General features: G+C 44.0%; 1 protein-coding gene and 1 non-coding gene across 5 annotated transcripts in view; both read left to right on the top strand.

The window, feature by feature from the left end:
- LOC113902374 (phospholipid-transporting ATPase IB) overlaps positions 1 to 27,495 on the top strand; it is a 495,526-nt gene that overhangs the window by 122,902 nt on the left and 345,129 nt on the right. For all 4 annotated transcript variants that reach the window (XM_027557555.1, XM_027557554.1, XM_027557558.1 and 1 more), the window contains 11 exons: positions 1,021 to 1,109; positions 4,290 to 4,334; positions 5,108 to 5,183; positions 6,838 to 6,943; positions 7,298 to 7,380; positions 8,867 to 8,916; positions 9,528 to 9,597; positions 11,400 to 11,484; positions 13,150 to 13,289; positions 14,700 to 14,838; positions 22,187 to 22,251. In XM_027557555.1, coding sequence (XP_027413356.1) covers positions 1,021 to 1,109; positions 4,290 to 4,334; positions 5,108 to 5,183; positions 6,838 to 6,943; positions 7,298 to 7,380; positions 8,867 to 8,916; positions 9,528 to 9,597; positions 11,400 to 11,484; positions 13,150 to 13,289; positions 14,700 to 14,838; positions 22,187 to 22,251 — 948 coding nt within the window. The remainder of the gene's footprint in view (positions 1 to 1,020; positions 1,110 to 4,289; positions 4,335 to 5,107; positions 5,184 to 6,837; positions 6,944 to 7,297; positions 7,381 to 8,866; positions 8,917 to 9,527; positions 9,598 to 11,399; positions 11,485 to 13,149; positions 13,290 to 14,699; positions 14,839 to 22,186; positions 22,252 to 27,495) is intronic.
- Positions 17,747 to 17,852, top strand: LOC113902614. The gene has a single exon (XR_003513879.1). It is a non-coding gene; the product is annotated as a U6 spliceosomal RNA (small nuclear RNA).

Here is a 27,495-nt window from a genome sequence, read left to right as displayed (position 1 = left end):
TTCCCTAGCATGGTTCTTGGGAATTCCTGGAATCCATCTCACATCCAGCTGCAGTCATGACCCCTCTTTAGAAAGTCACTGAGAAACTGGAATTTTACTGGAGACAGTTCTGTTAATTACTCCCCTCTCACTAATCTATGATGTAATTTCCCAGAAAGCTAGACATGGAGTAATGTTACTTATCTTCTGGCCAAACCCTTATGGACGTGGACGTTGAGTCCCAGAAGGCTGAGGTAACTTTTCCAACCTGCACAATTCAGAGCCTGACCTGGACTCCCTTCCCTTGTGGTCCTGCATTCTTTGCCCTTTCCCCCATCGTAGCATCCACCCAGGAGGACAGAACGTAACACCACGCATGCATTTGGGCTCATCTCTTGTGCACTCACTCAGTTAATCATGTCTAAATGGTTTGCTTATTGACTTTCACAGGAATTTCTCTTTTCACCTTTGTATATTGAGAGCCTAGCGTGTTAAATCTATAGAACTTTGTGCCTTAGAAAGTTTCGTTAATCTGTTGCAGTGCCATGCTGCCTTTATGTAACCTCACTATGATGATGATTGAAAAGCTTAGTGTTCTGTGCTATTTCAGGACATGCTTTCTTAGTCCAACCAAGGGATGGAGTTCTAAAAACAAATATTTTTGTGGTTGCCACAGTCTGAGTTTGTTGTCTTGATGTATTAGACACAAGAATGAATTCTGTGTAAATGTCATTGAGATGCCTTGTGGTGAAATTTAGTGCTTACTGATGTTAAATGGATTCAGGGCTGTTACTGAAATCTCTTTTGTATGTTTCCACACACTTGGACTCCAGAATTGTGGTCTTAAGCTTTAACATATATTAGTTTTACAATAATAATTATGATATATAACATATTTAATTATAAAATATATTTTGCTTGCCTAAGGAAATTTACCTTTGAAAACTAATACAGATTTTGAAACATGTAGAATAAAAGACTTCACTTATGTGTCTTTGCATGTTATTACATTCTCAGCATATATTTTTCTCTTTGATTTAGGTAAAATATCTATTTTCTGACAAAACAGGAACTCTTACATGCAATATCATGAACTTCAAAAAGTGTAGCATTGCTGGGGTAACCTATGGGTGAGTGTCTTTATAACTTACTGAATCTTATCTGTATTCTTCCAACAAAAGAAGTTTATTTTTAGCCACTTAGTCAAATACCTTGACTTTCTGATACTTTGAAAGGGTATTTATAAGGGATTTGGTTTCATAATTACTACTGAAGATATTTAAAACTGAATGAGTCCCAATTTAGAACATGGTTCTAAAACGTGGTTATTTCTATAAATACTAACCTATGAGAAATCTCAAGGAATATGTAATTTTATATTTCCTATCTAGTAAGTATACATTTCTACTTCATGTTTTGATCTCAACACTTTCCTTTTTCAAAAGGAGCATAATGCATCTGGCTATGTTCTTATTTCTCAAAGTTTTGTGAGTCTGTATAAATTTTAGAATTGTTGTATTTCTGTGAAAAATGCCTTTGGAATTTTGATATGGATTGCATTGGGTCTGTGGATTTCTTTGGATAGTATTGACATTTCAACATTAATTCTTCCAATCCATGAGCACAGAATGTCTTTCCATTCATTTGTGTTGCTGAATTTCTTTCAGTAACGTATTACACTTTTCAGTGTATGATCTTTCATTCTTTGGTTGAATTTATTCCTAGATATTTTCTTCTTCTTGATGCAAGTATAAGTGGAATTGTTTTCTTAATTTCTCCTTCTGATAGTTCTTTACTAATATATAGCAATGCAACAGATTTTTGTATATTGATTTTGTATCTTGCAACTCCACTGAATTTGTTAGTTCTAACAGATTTTTGGTGGAATCTTTTAGAATTTTCTGTATATAATATCATATCATCTATAAATAGTAACAGTTTTGTTTCTTCCTTTTCTATTTGGATACCTTTTACTTCTTTTTCTTTCCTAATTGCTGTGGCTAGGACTTCTAATACTATGTTGAGAAAAAAATAATAAGAATGGGCATCTTTGTTTTATTCCTGATCTTAGAGGAAAAGCTTTCAGCTTTTCACTGTTGAGTATGATATTAGCCTTGGATTTGTCATATATTATATGCTGCTGCTGCTACTGCTACTGCTAAGTCGCTTCAGTCGTGTTCGACTCTTGCGACCCCATAGACGGAAGCCCACCAGGCTCCCCCGTCCCTGGGATTCTCCAGGCAAGAACACTGGAGTGGGTTGCCATTTCCTTCTCCAATGCATGAAAGTGAAAAGTGAAAGTGAAGTCGCTCAGTCGTGTCCGACTCTCAGCAACCCCATGGACTACAGCCTACCAGGCTCCTCTGTCCATGGAATTTAGGCAAGAGCACTGGATGCGGGTGCCATTGCCTTCTCCCATATATTATATGGACTTTATTATATTGGGGTACATTCCTTATATACCCATTTTGCTGAGAGTTTTTTTCATCATATGTGAATTTTGAATTTTATCAAATGCTTTTTCTGCATCTATTGAGGCAAATCTATTGGGGCTTCCCTCATAGCTCAGTTTGTAAAGAATCTACCTGCAATGCAGAAGACCCCAGTTTGATTCCTGAGTCGGGAAGATCCACTGGAGAAGGGATAGGCTACCCACTCCAGTATTCTTGGGCTTCCCTTGTGGCTCAGCTGGTAAAGAATCCACCTGCAACATAGGAGACCTGGGTTTGATCCTTGGGTTGGGAAGATCCCCTGGAGAAGGGAAAGGGTACCCACTCCAGTATTCTGGCCTGGAGAACTCCATGGACTGTATAGTCCATGGGTTCACAAAATCGGACACGACTGAGCAACCTTCACTTTCACTTTCTTTCATTGAGGCAATTATATGATTTTATTTTTCATTTTGGTAATGTGGATGGTGTTGACATATTGATTTGTAGATACTAAACTGATCTTCTGGAGAAGGCAATGGCACCCCACTCTAGTACTCTTGCCTGGAAAATCCCATGGATGGAGGAGCCTGGTGGGCTACAGTCCATGGGGTCACTAAGAGTCGGACACGACTGAGCGACTTCACTTTCATTTTTCACTCTCATGCATTGGAGAAGGAAATGGCAACCCACTCCAGTGTTCTTGCCTGGAGAATCCCAGGGACGGGGGAGCCTGGTGGGCTTCCGTCTATGGGGTCGCACAGAGTCGGACACGACTGAAGAGACTTAGCTTAGCAAACTGATCTTCCATCCTTAGAATAAATCCCACTTGATCATTGTGTATGACCCTTTTAATGTATTGTTGAATATGGTTTGCTAATATTTTACTGAGGATTTTTGTGTCTGTTATTCAGGGATATTGGCCTGTAATTTTCTTGTGATGTTCTTTTTCATTCGGTATCAGAGTAATGCTGACCTTGTAAAATGAGTTTGGAAGTGTTCCCTCCTCTTCTGTTTTTTGAAAATGGTTGGTATTAATTCTTCTTTGAATGTTTGGTAGAATTCACTAGTGAAGCCTTCTGGTTCCAGACTTTTGTTGGGAGTTTTTAAATTACTGATTCAGTTTCTTTAGTAGTAATGGGTGTACTCAGATTTTCTGTTTAGGTTGTATGTTTCTAGGCCTTTATCCGTGTCTTCCAGGTTGTCAAATTTGTTACCATCTAATTGTTCATAGTTGTCTTTTGTGATCCTTTACTTTCTGTAGTGTCAGTTGTAATGCCTTCTCTTTCATTTCTGATTGAGTCTTCTCTTTCTTGGTAAGTCTAGCTAAAGGTTTGTTAACTTGATCTTTTTAAAGGACCAACTTTTAGCTTCATTGATTTTTTTCCTACTGACTTTTGAGTCTCTATTTCATCTGTTTTTGTTCTAATCTTTATTTCCTTCCAACTTTGAGTTTTATTTGTTCCTTTTCTAGTTATTTTAGGTATAAAGCTGTCTGAGATTTTTGTTTCTCGAGGTAGGCATTTATTGCTATAAACTTCTCAGAACTGCTTTTGCTGCATTCTTCAAGTTTTAGTATTTTCATTTGTCTCTAGGTATTTTTGGATTTCATGTTGGATTTCTTCATTGATCCATTGGTTGTTCATTCACATGTTGTTTAATTGTCACATATTTGTAAATATTCCATTTTTTGGGGGGTAATTGAGTTTCAGTTTTGTATCTTGTGATAGGAAAATATGCTTGCTAGTTCAGTCTTCTTAAATTTACCAAGGCTTGTTTAGTAGCCTAATATATGATCTATGCTGCTGCTGCTTGTACTTTGTGTGAATATCTGTGTTTTTGATCACAGCTCTGTGACTACTCTGTTTCTCTCTCTGGCAGTCATTTTCCAGAACTGACAAGGGAACCATCCTCAGATGATTTCTCGTAAGTATTTTTTAACAGTTCTTGATACTTTAGTGGGAAAGGCTTTGGAACAATTTTATATTAGCATTTCTCACCAGATTATTTTGTAAATAAAAGTTGCCTGTTATTTTAGGAGAGAACCAGAATAAAAATGAAACATGAGTATGGTTTTAAAAGTCCAATCGTGCTACAGGGATTTTAACAAAAGTACCCAGCTATCGGTCGGATATGTCCTGCTCACTTCTGACTTTCCAGCATAATATCTTTAAGGTTGTAACATACATGTTGTAGCATGTATCAGAATTTCACTCCTTTTGAAGGCTGAGTAATATTATATATATGTATATACACACAACATTTTGTTTATTAACTCATCTGTTGTGTGGCTGTCTGGATCCAGCATGGTTGTGTTTCAGTTGTTCACCCTCATGATGGTGGGGCTACACTCGCTGCCCAGAATCATGAGAGAGGATTGTACCATGTGTTGCCAGCCTGCGGAGAGATCAAAGTTCAAAGACTGAAAGATAGTTTCTACTGAATGCTTATCAGTTTTGCACCACTGAAAAGTTATTAAGTCAAAATAATGTAAGTCAGGGACCATCCTTATTTTGTTCATAGTCAGGTGTGAGATTTACTGTCTTGAGGTTTGAAATAATACACAATATTTCAAATCTTTAAAAGTTTAATATAAATTTATAGCCTTTTTATGTGTGGTTCTTTCTGAAGACAGATTCTTCCTAGGTTTGAGTTAAAGGAACTTTGGAGCTGAGTAATATCTCCTATTCTCTTCTCAGCCGGATTCCTCCTCCACCTAGTGATTCCTGCGACTTTGATGACCCCAGGCTCTTGAAGAACATCGAGGATCATCATGTAAGGGCCATCATTCACTTCTGGAACATTAAACATCTTATGATGCACTTGCATTTATGTATGTATATAGCATCTTGAAAGTTGCTGTTTTGGAACTTGGGGAAGAGATGTGCCTTCACTTCTATGGTGTTAGTACTTTAGGAAAATGATCAGTTTGTGAAGAACACTTTGCATAACTGAATTTGAAGCCTGATTAAGTATGTAGTGAAGTTATAAAGTAAGCACATCAAGATGAGTCTGATCATAGATTTTGCTAACATTTCAGATTTCTGTGTTTTGTAAGATTTATGCAAGACTGTTTCTTCATAGTTGTGAATCTAAGAGGTCATGTATTTTGAAAAGTAATTACGTATCTTTTGGTTAGGATCACCTAGGAAACAAGATATAATATGCAGGATTTATAGCATCCTACTTATGTGCTAGACATTTGAAGGCTGTTTCCTTTAGCACCCGAGTCACCTCGGAGAGATGATGGGGAGCTGCATAGAAAACTTGACTTGGCCAGAAGTCACCCAGCAAACAGATGGAGAAATGAGAGTCAGAATCTTAATCTGTTGGATTCTTAACTGTGATGTCACATTCTGAACTATTGGGGCAAACCAGGATTTACTGCTAGTTCATATAAATGCATTTTTGTTCTAAAGGCTATTCTGAAAAATACTAACGTTTTCAGTGATCAGAGCATTTCACAACCAGTTTAACCAGTATAAATTAGACCTAATATGACTTTTCTAAAAAAAAAAAAATTCAGTTTTGAAATTAGGTGAACTCGAGCAACATTAAAACTTTATCTTTCCCAAATTTTGTGAAGAGATAGATATATTTAAAATGTTCTCTGAATTCTCAGTGAGGAGGTCTGCTATATTGTATTTCAGTTAGTGCCTATTTGTTGATGCTAGAACTTTCCCAGCAGTGTTCTGAGATGTGAGCATGGAAGGCACCCATGCTCCCGCGCTGGGAGGCAGCCATCCTGCTTCAGCCCCAGAGATGCTGACCAGGTGGTCCAGGCTGCATAGAGGATGCTGCTGAAGGTTGTGCTCTGTGTCAGGATCACAGACATTGATACTGTCCTTTCCTGGATTTTGGTCTCAGAGGTAGATGGCGCCACTCGGCTAGAGGTCCTCTAAGCAGAAGAGTGGCGTCTCAGAAGAACCTTCTGTGGAGGAGGGGAGTGTTAATTAAGGATGTTAAAGAAACGAGCACCGGTGAGGACTTGCTTTCTGAGAAAGGACTCAAGCGCCCTCAAAGAGTGTTAGGTTGAGAGTGATGGTGCGGATGGGTGGCTGAAAGGGTCTGTTCACATTGGAATGGTGAAGGGTAAGGAGAAAGTACAGGGTGGCAGCAGCAAGGGATTTAAACTGTCAAACAGCAAACTGGTCCATAAGAGACTCATTCGTTTAGAAACAGTTTAAGGGCTTAGTTCACATTAAACACCTTGCTAGGTACCCAGAGTAGGGGGTTGTGAGCCGCAGGAGATGGGCTGGATGGTGAGCAGGTGTGAAGGGAAGGGTGCCTGGAACCGGGGCTCCTGACCTCTGTTCTGAGGGCAGCAGGAAGGAACCCCTGGATTAGAATCCAGGAAGAGTCCTTTGAGCCTGACCCTGAAGTAGGTCAGGGGCGTCCTGACAGCCACTGATCTTGGCTCCGTTTGCAGCCCACAGCACCCTGCATCCAGGAGTTCCTGACCCTGCTGGCCGTGTGCCACACCGTGGTCCCCGAGAGGGACGGGGACAGCATCGTCTACCAGGCCTCCTCCCCAGGTGAGGCCCCGCGGCCGGGGTGCCCGCTGCCCCCTTCCCCGACCCCTGGGTGTTTGCGGCGCTGTTGCCGGCCCTGCCCTGCCCCGCCGTGTGCCTCCGGTCTCCCGCTGGCTGCAGTGTCCTGGGGGACCAGTTCCAGGTCCACAGCTTCTCCTCTGAGGGAGGTGCTCCTTTCTGGGCCCTAGTAGGGGGCGAGGAGTGAGTCGGCACCTTCTAGGTCCTCCGTCTTTACTGCACGGAAGGCCAGGCGTCTGTCGCTGGTGTGGGTCTTTTTCATGGGAAAAATAACACTTGCTGAACAGAATGCTGTCCTTCCCAGAGACGAGTCAACGCCTCCTCTGTTCTTATTGACAGACGAAGCCGCTTTGGTCAAAGGGGCCCGGAAGCTGGGCTTTGTCTTCACAGCCAGAACGCCCTACTCTGTCATCATCGAGGCCGTAAGTGACAGCCCCAGGTGCCGCCGGATGGTCCTGGTCACCTGCTTTCTGGAAGGCTGTCTGTTAGATATAGTAACGCCTGTTGTAACTAGGAGAGCTGGTTGTCTGTGAAACTAGGCATGTTGAGAATTGACAGGTTGTGTGTTTCTGCTGGCTCCCGGTTGTGTGTTTTTATGTTGTTGGCTCAGGGTTGTGTTTTTGCATTTCTATCATCTTTCTCTCTCAAAGGCACTACCCATGGTCTTCCACCCACTGATGTGGGATAACATGCAGGAGAGAACGTGGGAAGCCTGATGCTGGGTCTGTGATTGTTGGGAATAATCCTCTATCCACCCCCCGCTCCAACCCCATCCTCAGGGCGGGCCCGTGTCTATCTCTCTGAAGCCCTTGGTCTCTGACTCTGGTCTCCGAGGCTGGCAGAGGATGGAGTTGGCACTTAAAGTTTTTTTTTTGATGTGGGTTTTTTCCCCCCTCCTTGAAATCAAGGCTTTTGATTTTTTTCTGAGTTTCCCTCTCAAGGAGCTAGAGGGAGAAATTTGGGGATAAGAAAAGGTTGAAATCAGGAATGAGGTCAGATAGGGACCTTGGGGTGGCTACGGGTGTTTTCTGTAATGAGCCGAGAGGGGCCACGCTCACTGTCTTGGTGGGTGAGGGTCTGTGGGCAAGTCCTCTAACGATCCCCACCCTCCGTTTGGGGAGGACTTGTGGCTTTTTACAGCTCTTGGCTTTCTGCATCCTCAGATCTCATGGATGCGTGTGAAGTTCATGTCCATCTGGTGTAATAAGTCCATGTTGTTCCTAACCTGGTGGCGGTCCATTCTTTTACTTACATGCAGAACTTATATTCCAAGTTGTTTTCAGAATTCCCCTGAATTTGGGGTGTGGACATTTGGTAGCAAAACCTAACGGGACTGCACAGGGCTGTGCCTGTTCTGTGTGACTCTCACCAAGCCACATAGCTTGCTGCACAGGCTGCAGTCCACGGGGTCACAAAGAGATGGACATGACTGAGCAACCAACACTGCAGAAAACCCATGTGTTGTATAACAGGGTGCAGTCCCAGCCCCGCGGGAATGCAGTGGGGTTGGGTGTATATACTTCTGTGAAATGTGAAAAATTCTGGATTCGTGAGCCTAACTGGCCCCAGGTTTGGGATGGACCTGTGTGGCTCGTGTCCTTTATTTATATGCCTTGGAAATGACTCTCATTAGCTGGTGGGACGGTCACTCCTGGTGGAGGAAATGAGAAGCTTCCACCAGAAGGGGGCGCTGTGACCCTACCAGACTAACTGCGGAGAACTGTACAGGTTGGAAGGCGTCTGACCGGGAATAGGTGGAGAGAATGAGAGATGGAGGAGGGGAGGGATGGGGAGCAGGTGTGTGTAGAGAGGTTTGTGAGTGAGGAGTAGGTTGTTTTGAGATGCTAATGCTTTACACTTCAGGTAAGAGAGGTAAGAGCTTTTTTTTTTTTTCCCCTTCCTCTCTAGATGGGACAGGAACAGACATTTGGAATCCTGAATGTCCTGGAATTCTCCAGGTATATTTCTCTTTTCTTAAACTCTCCCTATATATACTGATCAGAAAGAAGAATCAGAGGGAGAGGGCGGGTCCTGATGGAAGTTGTGCAAGGAGGCATATGCTTGCTGGCGGGGGTGCTGGGGAGGAGCCATGGAGGGACCTCAGTGCTAAATCACGAGGTTCTCGGAATCCATCATCTCTTTCCACTCCAGTCAAAAGAAGGCAGGATGAGATGCTCTTGAGTGAAGTAGGTTTATATTTGATCTTCCCCTTTGTTACTTGGCATGTGACTGGATATTTTTGAGCTGTGCAATAAGAGTACATGGACAGAATATCATCAGAAGAAAATTAGGTACCCAGAGGAGGCACTCAAGGTCTCCATTTCTGTCTCTCCTGCCATCAAGAGCTGTGCTAGTGAGTCTGCTTGGTAGGGAAAAGAATAGGTTTATGTCCCTTATATGTAAATAAGAGAGTAGGAGGCACACAAATTTTGACTTGGAGGAGGAAGGTAGGGAAAATGGAGATTGGGGCAGCCAGACCACCTTTTGGGCTGCTTACTGTTTAGTCACAGGATGTGATCCTGTAAAACAGCAATGGCGGTTTTTTTCCTTTGTGTCTTTACTCTTACAGCGACAGAAAGAGAATGTCTGTGATAGTGCGAACTCCTTCGGGACAGCTTCGACTCTACTGTAAAGGGGCTGTAAGTACTGGCCGATGTCTGCACGGTGGGGGACCCCTGCTTCTCCCTTAACCGCCATTCTCAGCACCCCTCATGGTCACTCAGGTTGAAAGGCTCCTGAAGCTCACTGAGAGGTAAAAGCCCGCTGACCATGACAGGGGTTCAAGCCAGTGTGGCCAGGGCAGTCAGTGGTTGGTTTCAGAAACAGTAGCCGGCTGTGTCCTCCAGAATCCTTGGCGTGTGAATTTTGATTGCCGTTTTCCACCCTTGCATTGTGACTGTGAGAGATGCAATCATTTGTGTTGACCTATGATCTTTTAGGATTTCCCAGGTGGTAAAGAAGCCCCCTGCCAATGCAGGAGACGTAAGAGATGTGGGTTCGGACCCTGGGTCAGGAAGTTTCCCTGGAGGAGGGCATGGCAACCCACTCTTGCCCGGAGAATCCCATGGACAGAGGAGCCTGGGAGGTAACAGTCGATGGGCTCGCACAGAGTCAGACACGACTGCAGCTACTTAATCTTTTAAGGATTCTGGTGTGTATTTTTTCCTTAGTAGCTGTTCTCAGTATTTGTGGTTTTTATTCACCACAGAGGCTGTGTGGCAGGCTTGAGGCGGCGTCCATCTGTGGTCCATCATCACCTCTGGTCCCCTCTGGTTACTTCCTACGTCAGGCTTTTTGTCCTCTCTGCCTCCTGGTCATTGAATCTAAATCTTTAGGGAAAGATGCTGTTGTTTATGAGCCTGACTCACAAAACTACATTCTGTAAAACTGTGGTCTTATGTGTTGAAGGAAAGCTTTATTAAGCTCAGCTCTTGAGTCTGTGTCAGAAAATATGAAATAATACTAGGATCAACAATGCATTGGAAATCTTACTGATCTTTACCAATTGTGGGAAGAAGTATTTGAAGACACTGTGACCAGAGTTTTTAAAAGTGGGCAATGTGTGTGAATTCTAAAGGCATCCTATGTGAATTCATTAAGGTCCAGATTATGTTAGGGTTGACTCTTTGCGACCCCATGGACCGCAGTGCACCAGGCTTCCCTGTCCTTCACCATCTCCCAGAGTCTGCTCAAACTCAAGTGAGTTTGTCGGTGATCACTTGAGTCAGTGATGCCATCCAACCATCTTATCCTCTGTGTTCCCTTCTCCTCTTGCCCTCAGTCTTTCCTGGCATCAGGATCTTTTCCAATGAGTTGGCTCTTTGCATCAGGTGCCCAAAGTATTATAGGATTTAATTTTTTTCCAACTTGCCTCCCCCCAAACCAAACTAGATTTCTTAAAGGATTTGGGGGGAGCCTAAAACTGTGCTGTTTGTAACATATTTGCTGCATGATCTGTAGCCTGCAGTCCTCCAGCCCTACTTTTGTAGGGCATGTGAATAATCTCTGGGTGATGAACTGTCTATACCGTGTGTTCTCAGCTGAACTGGATTCTGTGCCAGGCAGGTTGTGCCCACCCCCAGGTGGGAGTCCGGCAGCGCTAGGAAGAGACCGCACACTTGAATGGTGTCCGCTGTGTGTTTATGCTTCCCACTTCTGCAGAGGGTATTATAAACTCCACTGGGGGCTTCGCAAATCTGGGTGAATGTGGGCCCCTTTGTGTCCCTGATTATTTATCCTCTGGACACCCGGGGTCCTCCCCGATTTGTGGACCCACAGCCGATTTGCTTTCCACAGCTCATGACTGCATCCAGCCCAGAGCTGTTCTTCCCCTTCCCCACTCAGGCGTGCACTGGATCGAAACCAGGAAGTCAGAGCTGGGCTTGCGGCGCTGAAGGGTCAGCTGGCCTAAGGGTAATTACAGTGTTTCCCTGTTTTGTAGGATAACGTGATTTTTGAGAGACTTTCAAAAGATTCAAAATACATGGAGGAGACTCTCTGCCACCTGGAGTACTTTGCCACGGAAGGTGAGTGGAATTTGGAAATGTTATGTCTGCCGGCAGAGCCGTGCTTTCAGGGGGCACTCCAGGGAGCCTTCACGTTCATGTGTCATCTCTGGGCAGCGCTTGGCTTGCTTCACAGGCAGGTGGTGGTCTCGCGCCAACCCCATCCCCACCCCTGGTGTTCTGTGCCGCTGGCAGTGACAAGAGTTGAGGCTCCAGACCAGCTGTGCTCTGTGACCTACACAGGAACCCCCCCAACTCTTAACCTGGGGGACGCGGGTGAGGCAGGTTCACACCGGATGCTGCTCAGAATTGTCTTCTAGTTCCTTTCTGGGAAAACTCCCCTTGTTGTTGTTTTCCTTACGACACTGGCTCCTTGACTTCTGGGGAGAATAACCCACTGAACCCACAGAGAACAGGAAAGGAGTTCTCTGCAGGGTTTAGACAGACTGATGTCAGGCTCCTCTGCACATGGGTGCAGTGAGAACCGGGCCCCTGCGTGAGTGCTGGCCACTGCTTCCTCGTCTCCCTGGGCTCCCGTGGGCATGTGTACCCGTGTCTGTGCACACACACGCACACACGGGGATGTGGGGGAACACACATGGGAACACACATGTGGGAGCACAGTTCCACACAGGGACACATGCACGCATGGGAACACACATGATCGCATGGGAGCACACTCCCACACAGGGACACATGCACACATGGGAACACACATGCACACATGCAAACACATGCACACATGGGAACACACATGCACACATGGGGATGTAGGGAACACACGCACACGTGGGAACACAGTCCCACACAGGGACACATGCATGCATGAGAACACACATGATCGCATGGGAGCACACTCCCACACAGGGACACATGCACACATGGGAACACACATGCACACATGCAAACACATGCACACATGGGAACACACATGCACACATGGGGATGTAGGGGAACACACGCACACGTGGGAACACAGTCCCACACAGGGACACATGCATGCATGGGAACACACATGATCGCATGGGAGCACACTCCCACACAGGGACACATGCACACATGGGAACACACATGCACACATGGGAACACACTCCCACCAAGGGACACACACACACGGGGACATAGGGGAACACACATGGGAACACATGTGCACACCTGGGAACACACATGCACACGTGGGAGCACACTCCCAGACAGGGACACATGCGCACATGGGAACACACTCCCACCAAGGGACACACACACACACAGGGACATAGGGGAGCACACTCCCACCGAGGGACACATGCACACGCACACACACAGCCTGGCTGGCTGAAGCCCGTGTCTTCCACGTGGTAGCGTGCCAGGCCTTTGTTGCTGTCTGACAGGTGCTCCTGCCCTCCGGCCCTGGCTCCTCCTGGGTGTGGGTCGTGCCCAGCTCTTGTCCTGCTCTGCTGCTGGGGGCTCACTCTTATGGCTTCTCTACTGTCAGCATCTGTAGAAGAGCTGGTTTATATTAAAATAGAATTGCCTTTAAATTCCCCTTTTGAGCATGCGAACGTGGAGTCAGAGTGACCCTACAGAGCCGATGGTCTGTCTCGCTTTTGCACACGCTGGTGGGGTCGCACGGTGTCCCCCAGGGGTAAGCCCCCTGCTGGCCCGTCACCAGCAGCCTCACCAAGAGACGCTGGGGCTGTCTTGCAGGCTTGCGGACTCTGTGTGTGGCTTACGCCGACCTCACTGAGCGGGATTACGAGGAGTGGCTCAAAGTCTACCAGGAAGCCAGCACCATCCTGAAGGACCGCGCTCAGCGGCTGGAGGAGTGCTACGAGATCATCGAGAAGGTAACGGCACGTGGCGGGGTTGTATCGCCCAGCGACGCCCAGCGGGCAGACAGTCTGTGAGCAGGACTCCTTTTGCTCAACTTGCACAGCGATGCTCTCTGTCTTATGAGTGTCTTAACTCACCATTAGCTTTTTTTTTGTTTGTTTTTCTCACTAGGAAATTACAATTTATTGAACACAAAAATTGGCAGCCTGATAACTTACTTTATGACATATTACCCTTACATAACAGTTACCTGGTTATTTGAAACTTTTCATAAAACGAGTTCATTAAATCAATGAGGTACATCAGTGAAGAAAGATACACTTTGGAAAAACACAAAACCAAGTAAAAAGTCATCATTAGTTTTTAATCGTTTCTCTTCTTTAAGAAACCATCAGTTTTTATGGGGTACTGGAAAGGTCTAGCCACCCTCTGCCAAGCATTCGTGTCTTTAAGTATCAGGGCAAAAACAGCATCAATGACTTTCGGGGCTGGCCTGAAATGAGGCTTAATGAGATTAGTTGACCCTGTTGAGTTTCCTGGGCCGATAGAATGTCTAGGCTGGTTGGGCATCTTACCTACTGTTGTCACGCTTAATATCCCAACACGGTTTGAGCTCTGCCTTTGCAGCTCCACGTTGCTGGTGTGGATTTTGTTGTTATTTCAGTTTCTCCCAAGATGTGAATTAGCTTTCTACAGGCTGATCCCCTGAAATCTGGAAGCCGGTGTTCAACCTTTTGTTTCATGTCAGCAACTGTTGGTCCTTCCGTTTTCCAGTTTCAGTAGCTTCAAAGTCCTTGCTTGCTTGCTTTTCTCATCCCTTTATTTATTTAGATTCACCTTTGCTTTTTTTCCCCCTTGTTTGTCATTTTAATGAAATTTGGGTGCAGATGAAGCTGAATTCACGTGTCCATTTACCCTGATTCCCCGAAGATTCGAATATTTACTTTGTGAATCATAAAGCAACTAAATAGTACCCATGTGGCCCCATGCTAGAGGTGGGCACTCAGGACCTCGTTGGCTTGCTGGTCACTGAACCATTTCTTCTCAGGTGTTAGCTGGACCACTGTCCTTTGCTTGTCAGTGAAGTGAGAGGGAGGGCTCAGTCCCGTTAGTGTCCCCAAGGTGACTTGCCCGAGTGCTGTGCCGCCAGACGGTCTCCATCTCATGATGCCTGGGTACCCAGAAGTAGATGATGAGCACTGGCCTGCGTGCATGTGTGGGGAGTGGGGGGCTCTGGCCTTGTGGATGGTTTTGAAATGCCACACATGTCTGTCATTAATTATCTGCAAACAAAGTTTTCATGTAGAGGAAGTAAGGTAATTACTTCAGAACATTTTGACCGCCTTTCGTTTGTGAGGAGTTTTGTCATTCATGCCTCTCTCACATGTTTCCCCATCTTTAATTGAAACTGTTTTTCAATCCAGAATCTACTGCTACTTGGAGCCACCGCCATAGAAGATCGACTTCAGGCAGGCGTGCCGGAAACCATAGCAACTCTGTTGAAGGCCGAGATTAAAATATGGGTGTTGACAGGCGACAAACAAGAAACTGCTATTAATATAGGTAATTCATTTAAAAAATAATTTCCCGATGCTGATTTTTGTCTTGTGTTTTTAAAGTCTTGTAGAAGTGTCCATGGGCTCTTCAGACACACTGACAGATGGTGTTTTATAGAATTCTTTATTCACAAGGTCGAGAAAAGTTTAGTGAAACCAAATGAACATGCTCTTTATGAGCATTATCTGCCTGCTATAAACATTAAAACTATGACACCTTCCTGAAAAGTGATTGAACACACTTATAGGGCTTCCCTGGAGAAGGCAATGGCACCCCACTCCAGTACTCTTGCCTAGAAAATCCCATGGACAGAGGAGCCTGGGAGGCTGCAGTCCATAGGGTTGCTGAGGGTTGGACACAACTGAGTGACTTCACTTTCACTTTTCACTTTCAGGCATTGGAGAAGGAAATGGCAACCCACTCCAGTGTTCTTGCCTGGAGAATCCCAGGGACAGGGGAGCCTGGTGGTCTGCCGTCTGTGGGGTAGCACAGAGTCAGACACAACTTAAGTGACTTAGCAGCAGCATAGGGCTTCCGTGGTGGTTTGGTGGCAAAATATCCGCCTGCAATGCAGGAGACACAGGAGAGGCTGGTTCGATCCCTGGGTTGGGAAGATCCCCTGGAGTAGGAAATGGCAACCCACTCTAGTATCCTTGCTTGGAAAACCCCATGGACAGAGGAGCCTGGTAGGCTACAGTCCATGGAGTCAAAGAGTCAGACAGGACTGAGCGACTGAGTATGCATTCATAAAACCTAGAGAGTTCAAGAGTTGATGAGAGCTTGATTTTCTTATTACTTTTTCAACAAAAATTTAGTCTCAGAGACTAAGCATATTTTCATTAAGTTTAAATGTGCATTACTATTTTATATAGTTATAGCCATTTTAATGATTTTTACCAATTGATATGTTTTTCTAACAGGCTTGCATCTTTCCCTTCCCTGTATGAGTTGACAACCTCTTTGGTTTCTAAGTATTGCAGAAATGAAAATTGAAGAAAGGGAATTTAAGTCCAAATGACTTGATGAGTAATGCTGAAGATGGCTTTATTTCTTGTTTATGGCTGAGTAGTATTCCTCTGTGTATATACCACTGAATTAGGGCATCAGTTGAGCCTGCAGAGGATGCAGTGTAGATGTCTAGACTTGATGTTGGACTTGTCCACATCAGACCACAGGCAACGGCGGTGAGCAGCCTGAGGTCGTGCTCTGGATCGAGGACAATCATCAGCCTCTGTTCTGGTCCCATGTTCCTCAAACCTTCTGTGATATGAGCTGTTATCCATCTGTCTCCCACTATATGGACTGGATATTTTGTACATTTGGGTGTGTCCTATGTGTATGTTAGGGTACCCAGAAGGTACTTGGGAAGCAGATCAAGTGTCTAGCAGTTCTCCTTTTAGCTGGAGTAAGGAGAAGAGTCCTGAGAGCCAATTTTGCTGTGCTGGGGGTCGTTTCTCTACCCTGTCTTTGGTCTTTACACATCAGCAGTCTTAGAGCCCTGGGACTGGGAGACGGGCTCACTCTACGTTTCTCGGGGCCATGAATCCTGGTGCAGGATGCATTTTAAACAGATTCACAGAGCTTTCACCAACACCCTTCTCCAAAATTTGACTTAGAAAACCCTAGAGAAGGTACTTTATTTCATGCATTCTAAGACACAAATTGTTTTCATATTTCACTGCCTCCGAAGTTGGAGTGTCTTATGGCTGTTGACTCTTATGGTTTTTAACTGGCAACGTTTCCCTTTAGAGGTGACATTTGGTGTTTGGTGCTATTGGCTGTCTTTAGTATTTGCTCTATCTCTTGTCATTTATCTACCACCTGTCCACCCATCTGTCTGTCAGAGTTTGAAAATTTATTTGAAGCATTCCTTTTAGTTTATACCTTGAAAATAAATACATGTAGTCAAGTTAAATTCCAGGATATTTGTCTCGTATGAGCTTATGAATATTAGGTAGACACAGTCATCCCATGTGTGACTTTGAGGTCCTTTGGAACTGGCACAATGCCAGGACTCTGCAGTGCCGTGCTTGAAACACACTAATGAGCTGTGTTTCCGGGAACTGGCAATTCTCTTTTTTAGCCCAAAAATTTAGCATCAGCTATTCTAAAGTGAAATTTCAGCTGTAGCCTTTGTGAATCATGTAGTTGTCATTTCCTATTATGGCTGGATGAAGCATCTATTACGTAGTAAGAAAGTAGATGTGAGGTTTTCAGGGTCTATAATTTTCTTTTAATGGAGGTAGCATAAGTGAGAACAAACTCCGAATGCATATCCATTTTAAAGTCATCATGCTGGGAACAGCTTTCATTTCAGACACCTCCCGTGCCCCCCTGCCATCGACTTTTTGGTGTCATTTGATACCTTGAAACCACTTCTGTAGTCTTTTGCAAGTTTAATTTCTGAAAGCCATGAAGGTGGACTTGCCCACTGCCAGGAAGATGAGTCTGGTTGTCATGCGGTGCTGGGGGCGCCCGGCCCCGGCCCCAGTGACACTCACAGGAGAGTCAGGTGTGTGGTTTCTTGATGACCCGTAGCTCCATAGTTGCCAGATGCTCCTCTGTAGACTGCGGAGCTTAGATTCCCAGCTTGGGGCCTGAGTGAATCATGAGACAACTCAAGAATGAGACAGATGAGAAAGTACCCGTCATGCAGTGTTGATGCCGAGCATGGCTGGCGTTCATAGTGGTTACTCAGTGACTGTGCACGTGGTGGTTGGCGTATGATGGCTCAGTCCTTTCTGTAAGTCTCACATCCCCTTTGAGATCGACATTATCCCCTTTTAAAGATGGAACTGAGGCACAGAGATACCAGGTCACCTAGCCTGGGCCACACCTAGCCTGAGAGTCTGTGAGCCTGACATGTGACAGTCACTTCCCAGAAGGAAAGATGTGCGTCAGAAAGACCAAGGGAGTGCTCGCTTCAGCAGCACATATACTAAAATTGGAACAATACAGAGAAGATTAGCATGGCCCTGTGCAAGGATGACATGCAAATTCATGATGCATTCCATATTTTTTATATATGACATCTGGAAAAAAATGGTACTGAAGAATTTATTTACAGGGAAACAATGGAGAAACAGGCATAGAGAATAGACTTATGGACATGTGGAGAGGGGAGGAGAGAGTGAGATGTGTGGAAAGAGTAACATGGAAACTTACATTACCATATGCAAAATAGGCAGCCAGTGGGAATTTGCTGTATGGCTTAGGAAACTCAAACAAGGGCTCTGAATCAACCTAGAGGGGTGGGATGGGGAGGGAGTTTCAAAGGGGAAGGGATATATGTTTACCTATGGCTGATTCATGTTGAGGTTTGACAGAAAACAGCAAAATTCTATAAAGCAATTATCCTTCAATAAAAAAAAATAATTAACTAAAAAAAAAAAAAGAAAGACCAACGGAGGCTACGTGGGTGAGATGGGTTTAAAACTTGAACCTCAAGAATTTGTTTCAGACAAAGAATGAGCATAGTACAGATCAACGATGGCAGGGTTTCCAGGGGCCATGGTGAGGTATGGTTGAAGCCTTTCTGAGAGGCATCTGAGGATCTGGCGAGAACGGTGCCTAGGTGTGGTTCTGTGGACAAGCCTTCAACATTCTGGTTCTCTGATGGGGAGAGATTCTTGAGCCTTGACCCAGTCTGGAGGAGACTGAGTTCCATCTGTTATCATCCATTTTTGACATCTGGCTCTATGTTCCATACACTCACACTTGAACACTGAATGACCAGATTCTACCTGATATCATTTAGAACCAGCAGCATACTTGTTGAGGATTTGGAGCCAAGGTGAATCCCACTGTTGGGTAGTTTGGTGGATCCAGGTATATGGTTAGTAGGAATCAGTCATTCCTAACCCTTCCAGAGGGCTTCCCGGGTGGCACAGTGGTAAAGAACCCACCTGCCAATGCAGGAGATGTAAGAGACATGGGTTCAGTCCCTGGGTCGGGAAGATCCTGTGGAGAAGGAAATGGCAACCCATTCCAGTATTCTTGCCTGGAGAATCCGATGGACAGAGGAGCCTGTGGGTTATAGTCCATAGTGCCACTAAGACTTGGACATGTTTGGAGCGACTTAGCATGAACACAAACCTTCAAAAGTGTCTCCGAAGAAATCTGGGTTGAGCTATCTTTGACAATTTATGCTTACCTCAAAAAAAAAAGACACTGATAGTGAGTTCCAAGAGGTTTGGTTTGGTCATATTTTCTAGTGTGAATGATGATTTTATTAAAGCCAGGTCCAGCTCTAAGTACCGTAGATGCTGTAATATTTTGATTTCTTTGATTCTACTCAGGTAGCAGAAAGACTCAACACTTTAGTGGTGTACTGTTAACTTCGGCCCTAGTAAAGAGTGAAATCCCAGAGGTCCCCTCCTCAGTCATTTTACGGTCGTCTTGTTAGATTGTGAGATTAAAGAAATAGACCTCAATTTACAAGAGTAGATTGACATTTCATACCTGGCTCTTCTCCAAGAGTTGATCTCATTTTATCCAAAAACATTAGAAGTCAAGCACAGCAAACTTGGATTGACATAATTTAATTTGCCACATTAGCTAAGTCACATTGAACTGTGTTAAACTTCCATGGTCTGTCTAGAGCAAGTGTTCTGTGTGATAATTCTTTAAGCAAAATCTTGCTTCGTTTTCCAAATTAAAAAAAAAAACAAACCTGTTTCTTCTCAGAAGCCTTGAGTTCTGTGTATTTAAATTCATGAATGTGTCAGTGGTTTTATTTATTACCCTCTCCCTGCAATGGATAGAAAAATACTTTGAGCTTTTCCATAATATCTTTATGCAGCTTCAGTTGTCAAGTGGCATTTGACTTAAATTGCAAAATGTAAAATCAAGCGGCAGGCGACGGCTTAAAGATTACAGCTTGCTTCTGCAGCTGTTGTTCATATCAAAAACTACCAGCAAATCCTTTCACATGAGTTATACTAAATTTGTAACAGTCTCTATTGTGTGGAGTTGCTGGAAATTTCTGGGGCAAGGGAAGAAAAATGATTAAAGTTTCAATATCCCTGTTTGTCAATGAAAATAAAATGTAGACCTCCCTTCTATATTTCACCTAAGAATATATAGGAAGGAAGAATACATTTGTAAAATTTTGGGGAAAGAAAGTTCAATTATTTCTATCCTGCTCTATAGAACTTTTAATGGCATCCTGGGAAACTCATTTATACTCATCACTATTGTTAAAATATAGACTCGAACAAGTTTGGAAATGCATATAAAATTGTGTGTTTCCTCCTTTTTTTCCCTCTCCCCCTCTTAGAAGTTTAACAGGTGTTTGCTTGTGTGGTCCTGTGATTTTTGAGTTGTTTTCACTTTAAAAATATTAATAATATGTGGCAGTTGTAACCAGCAAAATAGTCTCATTCCCTTGAGATAACTGTTATTAACTGCCTGGACTAGGTATTCTTGATGGTATTCTTAAAAAAATTAGAATTGGATAAAAAGCTGTAGTTTTGTGCTTGAAAATTTGTGTTCTGAGGTGGCTGCTAAATATTCTTGTCAAATGACCATCATTAGTGAAGAATATACTTCATACATTCCAAAATAAACAAAAATATTTATCACCCCCCCAAAAAAAACACCCCAAGGTTTTTCTCATCTTAATTTTAGTCTGTCTTGAGTTCTATTTTGTGCCTGTTAGTAGTGCTTCGTGGGGATGAAAAGAGAGCCTGCCAGGTAGAATCAAGCACATACGCACAGTAGCTCTGTGACTTGTCCATCAATTAAATGCCTGTTGTCTTTTCTAGTAAATACAGCATCTGTGGGAAGGGTTATTTTGGCTTTTCTTTGGAGGACAGCCCTGGCTCCTGTTGCCCAAGGAACAGCATGGGTTAAGGCCCTTCGTGTGATGGTCACCTGCATCCTTGCATGAAGGGTGATGTCCTTCATGCTGATGACTTGTTCCCTGTTTCTGTGGTCTGCTGCTGCTGCTGCTAAGTTGCTTCAGTCGTGTCCGACTCTGTGTGACCCCATAGATGGCAGCCCACCAGGCTCCCCCGTCCCTGGGATTCTCCAGGCAAGAAGACTGGAGTGGGTTGTCATTTCCTTCTCCAATGCATGAAAGTGAAAAGTGAAAGTGAAGTCACTCAGTCGTGTCCGACTCTTCGCGACCCCATGGTCTGCAGCCTCCCAGGCTCCTCCGTCCATGGGAATTTCCAGGCAAGAGTACTGGAGTGGGGTGCCACTGCCTTCTCCGGTTTCTGTGGTCAGTGGTCCATTACTGCTGTAAGGGCCACTTTTCTAGGTGGGAGGACTCTCTTCTTGCCTTTTCTCGATGAGATCAATTGAGTAGGGGTTGGTGGTGAACGCATGTTTTTGCCAGCTCTCTTGAGAAGGGTGATTTGAAAGAAAGCCCAGGGCCCCCATAAACACCCTGGGACTTGGGGTTGGCTAGGCCCACCTCCTCCTCTTCCCCAGAGCCTGGGGATTTGAAGGGGAGGAGTCAGAAGAGGCTCTCAAAGTCTGAGTAGGAAAGAGCTTCATAGAAATATGTTCACCTCTGGGAGGAAAAGTAGGAGAGTACCTAGCTTAAATTAACCTACAGAGGAGAGGTACCATTGTTTAAAATGCGATGGGAATTGTTAAGAATTAGCACTGAGATACTCTTATTCCAAACCTGTTTTAAAGCTCATGTAATTTTTGAAATGGGATTGCTTTGAGCTTTCGGAGGAAAAGTAACTCTCTCTGTGTATCATAGGATTCCTTAGAAACCTGCCGTGAGAATTGAAGTAAAAGTGCCAGTGTTAGTCGCTCAGTCATGTTTGACTCTGCAACCCCATGGACTGTAGCCCTCCAGGCTCCTCTGTCCATGGGATTCTCCAGGCACAAATACTGGAGTGGGGCCATCCCTTTCTCCAGGGGATCTTCCCAACCCAGGGATTGAACCTGGGTCTCCTGCATTATCAGGTAGATTCTTTGCTGTCTGAGCCACCAGGGAAGTCCCAAGCAGGTGAGGGACTTAATGTCACAGTAGGTGCGTTTATGGTGATTGAGGAGTACTTTTGGGTTCCATTTGTCTCCTAAAGTGTTTGCTGTTGTTCTAGAGAACCCAGAGCTCATCCTATTGTTCTACAGGGATAAGAAGGATAAGGGAAAATCCACAGAAAACTGACAAGTGTTATTGACATTTTAGTTATTAGTTATGGAGACCTTCTTGAGCAGTGCTCTTAGAGCTGTCTGCAAGGGTCAAGCTCTACTCAGTTCCTCTGTGTGAACCCATAGGCTTAACATGGTCATCAGTCAGGTGCAGGAAGGGGACTGAATTCAGGTGACTCTGAACATGGTGCGTCCTGGAGAGGATGGTAATTCACGTATCTTGTTCTTTTTTTCACTCTAGGTTATTCCTGTCGGTTGGTGTCACAGAACATGGCCCTTATCCTACTGAAGGAGGATTCTTTGGACGTAAGTAGCTTTTCAAAAGTTATATTTGATATAATTGTGTTAAACCTTTTGTTTATTTCTACTATGGCCGATAAGCAGTGTTTATTTATTTTCCTGAAAAGTGACTATGAAACTACTTGGTGTATTTTCTGTTTTTGTTTATGAATGGATGGCATAAAGTCATATCTTTAAACATCAAAATAGTAAGTTTAGGACATTGCTTTTTGAGCTTCATGATAATGCTTTGTTTTACTCACCTAGAGTTATACATTTATAATGGAGTAGTCTTAGTCTGGTTTGACTTCCTGTTAGGATCTCCATAAGGGAGTGACGGTCAGCTCAAGTGTTGCTTGCTATGAAGACTTGCAGGGTTTCCTTTCTAGTTTCAAGTGTCAGGAGTTGTCTCTGTGTATATGACAGTTGGTTACACAGGCTCAGGGAGAATGGATCAGATCAGATCAGGCGCTCCGTTGTGTCCGACTCTTTGCGACCCTATGAATTGCAGCACGCCAGGCCTCCCTGTCCATCACCAACTCCCGGAGTTCACTCAAACTCATGTCCATCGAGTCAGTGATGCCATCCAGCCATCTCATCCTCTGTCGTCCCCTTCTCCTCCTGCCTCCAATCCCTCCCAGGATCAGAGTCTTTTCTAATGAGTCAACTCTTCGCATGAGGCGGCCAAAGTACTGGAGTTTCAGCTTTAGCATCATTCCTTCCAAAGAAATCCCAGGACTGATCTCCTTCAGAATGGACTGGTTAGATCTCCTTGCAGTCCAAGGGACTCTCAAGAGTCTTCTCCAACACCACAGTTCAAAAGCATCAATTCTTCAGTGCTCAGCCTTCTTCACAGTCCAACTCTCACATCCATACATGACCACAGGAAAAACCATAGCCTTGACTAGACGAACCTTTGTTGGCAAAGTAATGTCTCTGCTTTTGAATATGCTATCTAGGTTGGTCATAACTTTCCTTCCAAGGAGTAAGTGTCTTTTAATTTCACGGCTGCAGTCACCATCTGCAGTGATTTTGGAGCCCAGAAAAATAAAGTCTGACACTGTTTCCACTGTTTCCCCATCTATTTCCCATGAAGTGATGGAACCAGATGCCATGATCTTTGTTTTCTGAATGTTGAGCTTTAAGCCAACTTTTTCACTCTCCACTTTCACCTTCATCAAGAGGCTTTTTAGTTCCTCTTCACTTTCTGCCATAAGGATGGTGTCATCTGCATATCTGAGGTTATTGATATTTCTCCCAACAATCTTGATTCCAGCTTGTGTTTCTTCCAGTCCAGCATTTCTCATGATGTACTCTGCATAGAAGTTAAATAAGCAGGGTGACAGTATACAGCCTTGATGTACTCCTTTTCCTATTTGGAACCAGTCTGTTGTTCCATGTCCAGTTCTAACTGTTGCTTCCTGACCTGCATACAAATTTCTCAGAATGGGAAAGACTAGAGATCTCTTCAAGAAAATCAGAGATACCAAAGGAACATTTCATGCAAAGATAGGCTCGATAAAGGACAGAAATGGTATGGACCTAACAGAAGCAGAAGATATTAAGAAGAGGTGGCAAGAATACACAGAAGAACTATACAAAAAAGATCTTCACAACCCCGATAATCATGATGGTGTGATCACTGACCTAGAGCCAGACATCCTGGAATGTGACGTCAAGTGGGCCTTAGAAAGCATCACTACGAACAAAGCTAGTGGAGGTGATGGAATTCCAGTTGAGCTATTCCAAATCCTGAAAGATGACGCTGTGAAAGTGCTACACTCAATATGCTAGCAAATTTGGAAAACTCAGCAGTGGCCACAGGACTGGAAAAGGTCAGTTTTCACTCCAATCCCAAAGAAAGGCAATGCCAAAGAATGCTCAAACTACCGCACAATTGCACTCATCTCACACGCTAGTAAAGTAATGCTCAAAATTCTCCAAGCCAGGCTTCAGCAATATGTGAACCGTGAACTTCCTGATGTTCAAGCTGGTTTTTGAAAAGGCAGAGGAACCAGAGATCAAATTGCCAACATCTGCTGGATCATGGAAAAAGCAAGAGAGTTCCAGAAAAACATCTATTTCTGCTTTATTGACTATGCCAAAGCCTTTGACTGTGTGGATCACAATAAACTGGAAAATTCTGACAGAGATGGGAATACCAGACCACCTGATCTGCCTTTTGAGAAATTTGAAGAGACCCCTATTTGCCCTCTCACGGTCTAAAGCCACTGGTAAGATCTTGGCTGGGAGCTGATTTGAGGGTCACCAGTGGTCTGCTTGGCAGTTTGATAAGATACCAGGAGCTCAACAGTGAGGTTCCATTTGTAGGTCACTTGAATTGAATTGTGAAGAAAGCTGAGCGCCGAAGAATTGATGCTTTTGAACTGTGGTGTTGGAGAAGACTCTTGAGAGTCCCTTGGATTGCAAGGAGATCCAACCAGTCCATTCTAAAGGCGATCAGCCCTGGGTGTTCTTTGGAAGGAATGATGCTAAAGCTGAAACTCCAGTACTTTGGCCACCTCATGCGAAGAGTTGACTCATTGGAAAAGACTCTGATGCTGGGAGGGATTGGGGGCAGGAGGAGAAGGGGACGACAGAGGATGAGATGGCTGGATGGCATCACTGACTCGATGGACGTGAGTCTGAGTGAACTCCAGAAGTTGGTGATGGACAGGGAGGCTGGCGTGCTGTGATTCATGGGGTTGCAAAGAATCAGACAGGACTGAGCGACTGAACTGAACTGAACTGAACTAACAAGAGCTTGTTCCTGGCAGGCACCCATGGCTGTGCTTATGGTCAGTGCGTTATATTTAAATGCCAGCACTCAGAGCAGGTGTTAGGGTTAGTTATACTTGTAAAGGGGGAAGATGTTACTACCTGCAAACTGGGGATGTGAATCCTCCTGTCAAGGCCAGGATGTGGTGTACCCGTTGAGGATTCCAGGGGCAGGAGTCAGGGGCGTCTATACCTCTGAAGCCCCTCATCAGTTCATGTGGACGGTTTCTGCTTTTCCTCCCTGGGGTGTGGTGCTGGGTGAACCACGAGAGATAAGACGCGTTGCTGATTGCTCTTCTGTTTGGATGAGCATTTTCTTTTCAGTCTTTCAATATGAGAGCAGTCTTAAATGCATGACTTAAGAACATTTGAAGAAGAAGAATCCCTGGGCAGATAAAAACCCAAGCTTACTGTATAAGTAGGAACAGGAGTATTCTTTCTTAGAGATGAGTTGTCTGCTCTCATTGGGGAAATTCTTAAGTTATCACTGTCTCCTTCTCCCAGTGTAACCACCTAGTTCTTCCACTTAAATTCATAAACCTCATGGAAGATGTTTTAGTTCATGTGAACTTACTCATTTGACCTGAACATTATTTTATTGAGGTACTCTTTTCCCTTTATTACCCAGAACTTAAATTTTCAGTGTAAAATAAAGCAATACATATATATATACACACACACACACACACACACACACATATATATATATATATATATAAAGAGAAAACTTTCTGTAAGGGGTTAATGAGAAGTGAAAATGTTTTGCTCTGCTGTCCATGGCAATAGTTGCTTGCCATAAATGGTTATTAATTACTTGAAACATTACCAGTTGATTAACTATCAATTTCAACTAATTTCAACTATCAATTTCAAGTAATTTGAACGAGACCACGTGTGGCTCGTGGCTGCTGTGCTGGAAGACACAGTGTAGGTCGTTTTCGGTCCATTTGTGCAGGGGTCAGCAATTTCTGGCCGTTGGTCCCAATCTAAGCTTACCACTTTTTTTTTTTCCCCTCAGTTTTATTGAGACATAATTGACATACAGCACTGTACATGTTGGGCTTCCCTGGTGGCTCAGACAATAAAGAATCTGCCTGCAATGCATGAGACCTGGGTTCAACCTCTAGGTTGGGAGGATTCCCCAGGGAAGGGGATGGCTACCTACTCCGGCATTCTTGCCTAGAGAATTCCATGGACAGAGGAGCCTGGCAGGCTACAGTCCATGGGGTTGCAAAGAGTTGTGTGCGACCAATAACACCCTGTATCCATTTAAGGTGTTCAGCAAAATGACTTACTTGCATTATGAAATGATGACCACAATACACTGAGTGAATGTCATCTCCTAGATACAAAATTAAATAGAAAAAATATTTCTTGTGATGAGGACTCTTAGGATTTACTCTTAACAGCTTTCATATATAACTTACAGCAGTTAATAAATAATTTATATTTATCATGTTGTATATTCCATCCCGAGTGCTTATTTACTTTACAACCGGAAGTTTGTAGCTTCTGACCACCTTCCTTCGCTTCCCCTCCCCGATCCCTCACTTCCGGTACCCACACATCTGATCTTTCTCTATGAGTTTGCTTTTGAAATATAATTGACCTATAGCACTGTTAGTTCCTGTTACACAACATAGGGATTTGACCACCTGTTTTTGTAAATAAAGTTTTATTGGAAGACAGTCATTTACATATTGTCAATGGTAAAGGTAAATAATTGCAAAACAGAACAAATGGTCCATGAACCCTCAACTGTTTGCTGTCTGCTCCTTTGCCCTCCCTGATCAGAGGGAAACTGACTCCATTCTAGTTCCATTGTGTGCTATTGCTATTGCTGTTGCTGCTGCTGCTGCTAAGTCTCTTCAGTCGTGTCTGACTCTTTGCGACCCCATAGATGGCAACCCACCGGGCTCCTCTGTACCTGGGATTCTCCAGGCAAGAACATTGGAGTGGGTTGCCATTTCCTTCTCCAATGCATGAAAGTGAAAAGTGAAAGTGAAGTCGCTCAGTCGTGTCCGACTCTTCTCGACCCCATGGACTGCAGCCTACCAGGCTCCTCTGCCCATGGGGTTTTCCAAGCAAGAGTACTGGAGTGGGGTGCCATTGCCTTCTCCTGTGCTATTGCTACATCTTCTAAAACAATGTTTTTTGAAATGTTAAGAAGCATGGAGAGAGAAGTAGAATCTTTGGCTAATTTGGGGGGAGATCCAGAGTTATAAATAATTAAGTACGTTTCCCTACCACAAGTTTTGTGCGATCTTTAATATGCTTATCACACTGTGAGTCAGGCAGAGGGTGATATAGAATATTTTGTTAACCAGACTTATTTAACCACTGAGTTTCTTTTTTGATGAGTAACTCTTGTGATAGCAATACAGGTTTAGAAATGCTGATTTTAAAAATATAGAGATTTCCTCTTTACAGATGTGATAAAGTAAAAGCAAGTAAAAGAGGATACTCAGAGTAAGAAAACAGAAAAACACATAT

This window comes from Bos indicus x Bos taurus, chromosome 12 (genome assembly GCF_003369695.1).
Source record: "Bos indicus x Bos taurus breed Angus x Brahman F1 hybrid chromosome 12, Bos_hybrid_MaternalHap_v2.0, whole genome shotgun sequence".
Lineage (NCBI taxonomy): Eukaryota > Metazoa > Chordata > Mammalia > Artiodactyla > Bovidae > Bos > Bos indicus x Bos taurus.
The sequence above is the reverse complement of the archived record's forward strand: the minus strand, read 5'-3'. Positions and strand labels throughout refer to the sequence as shown.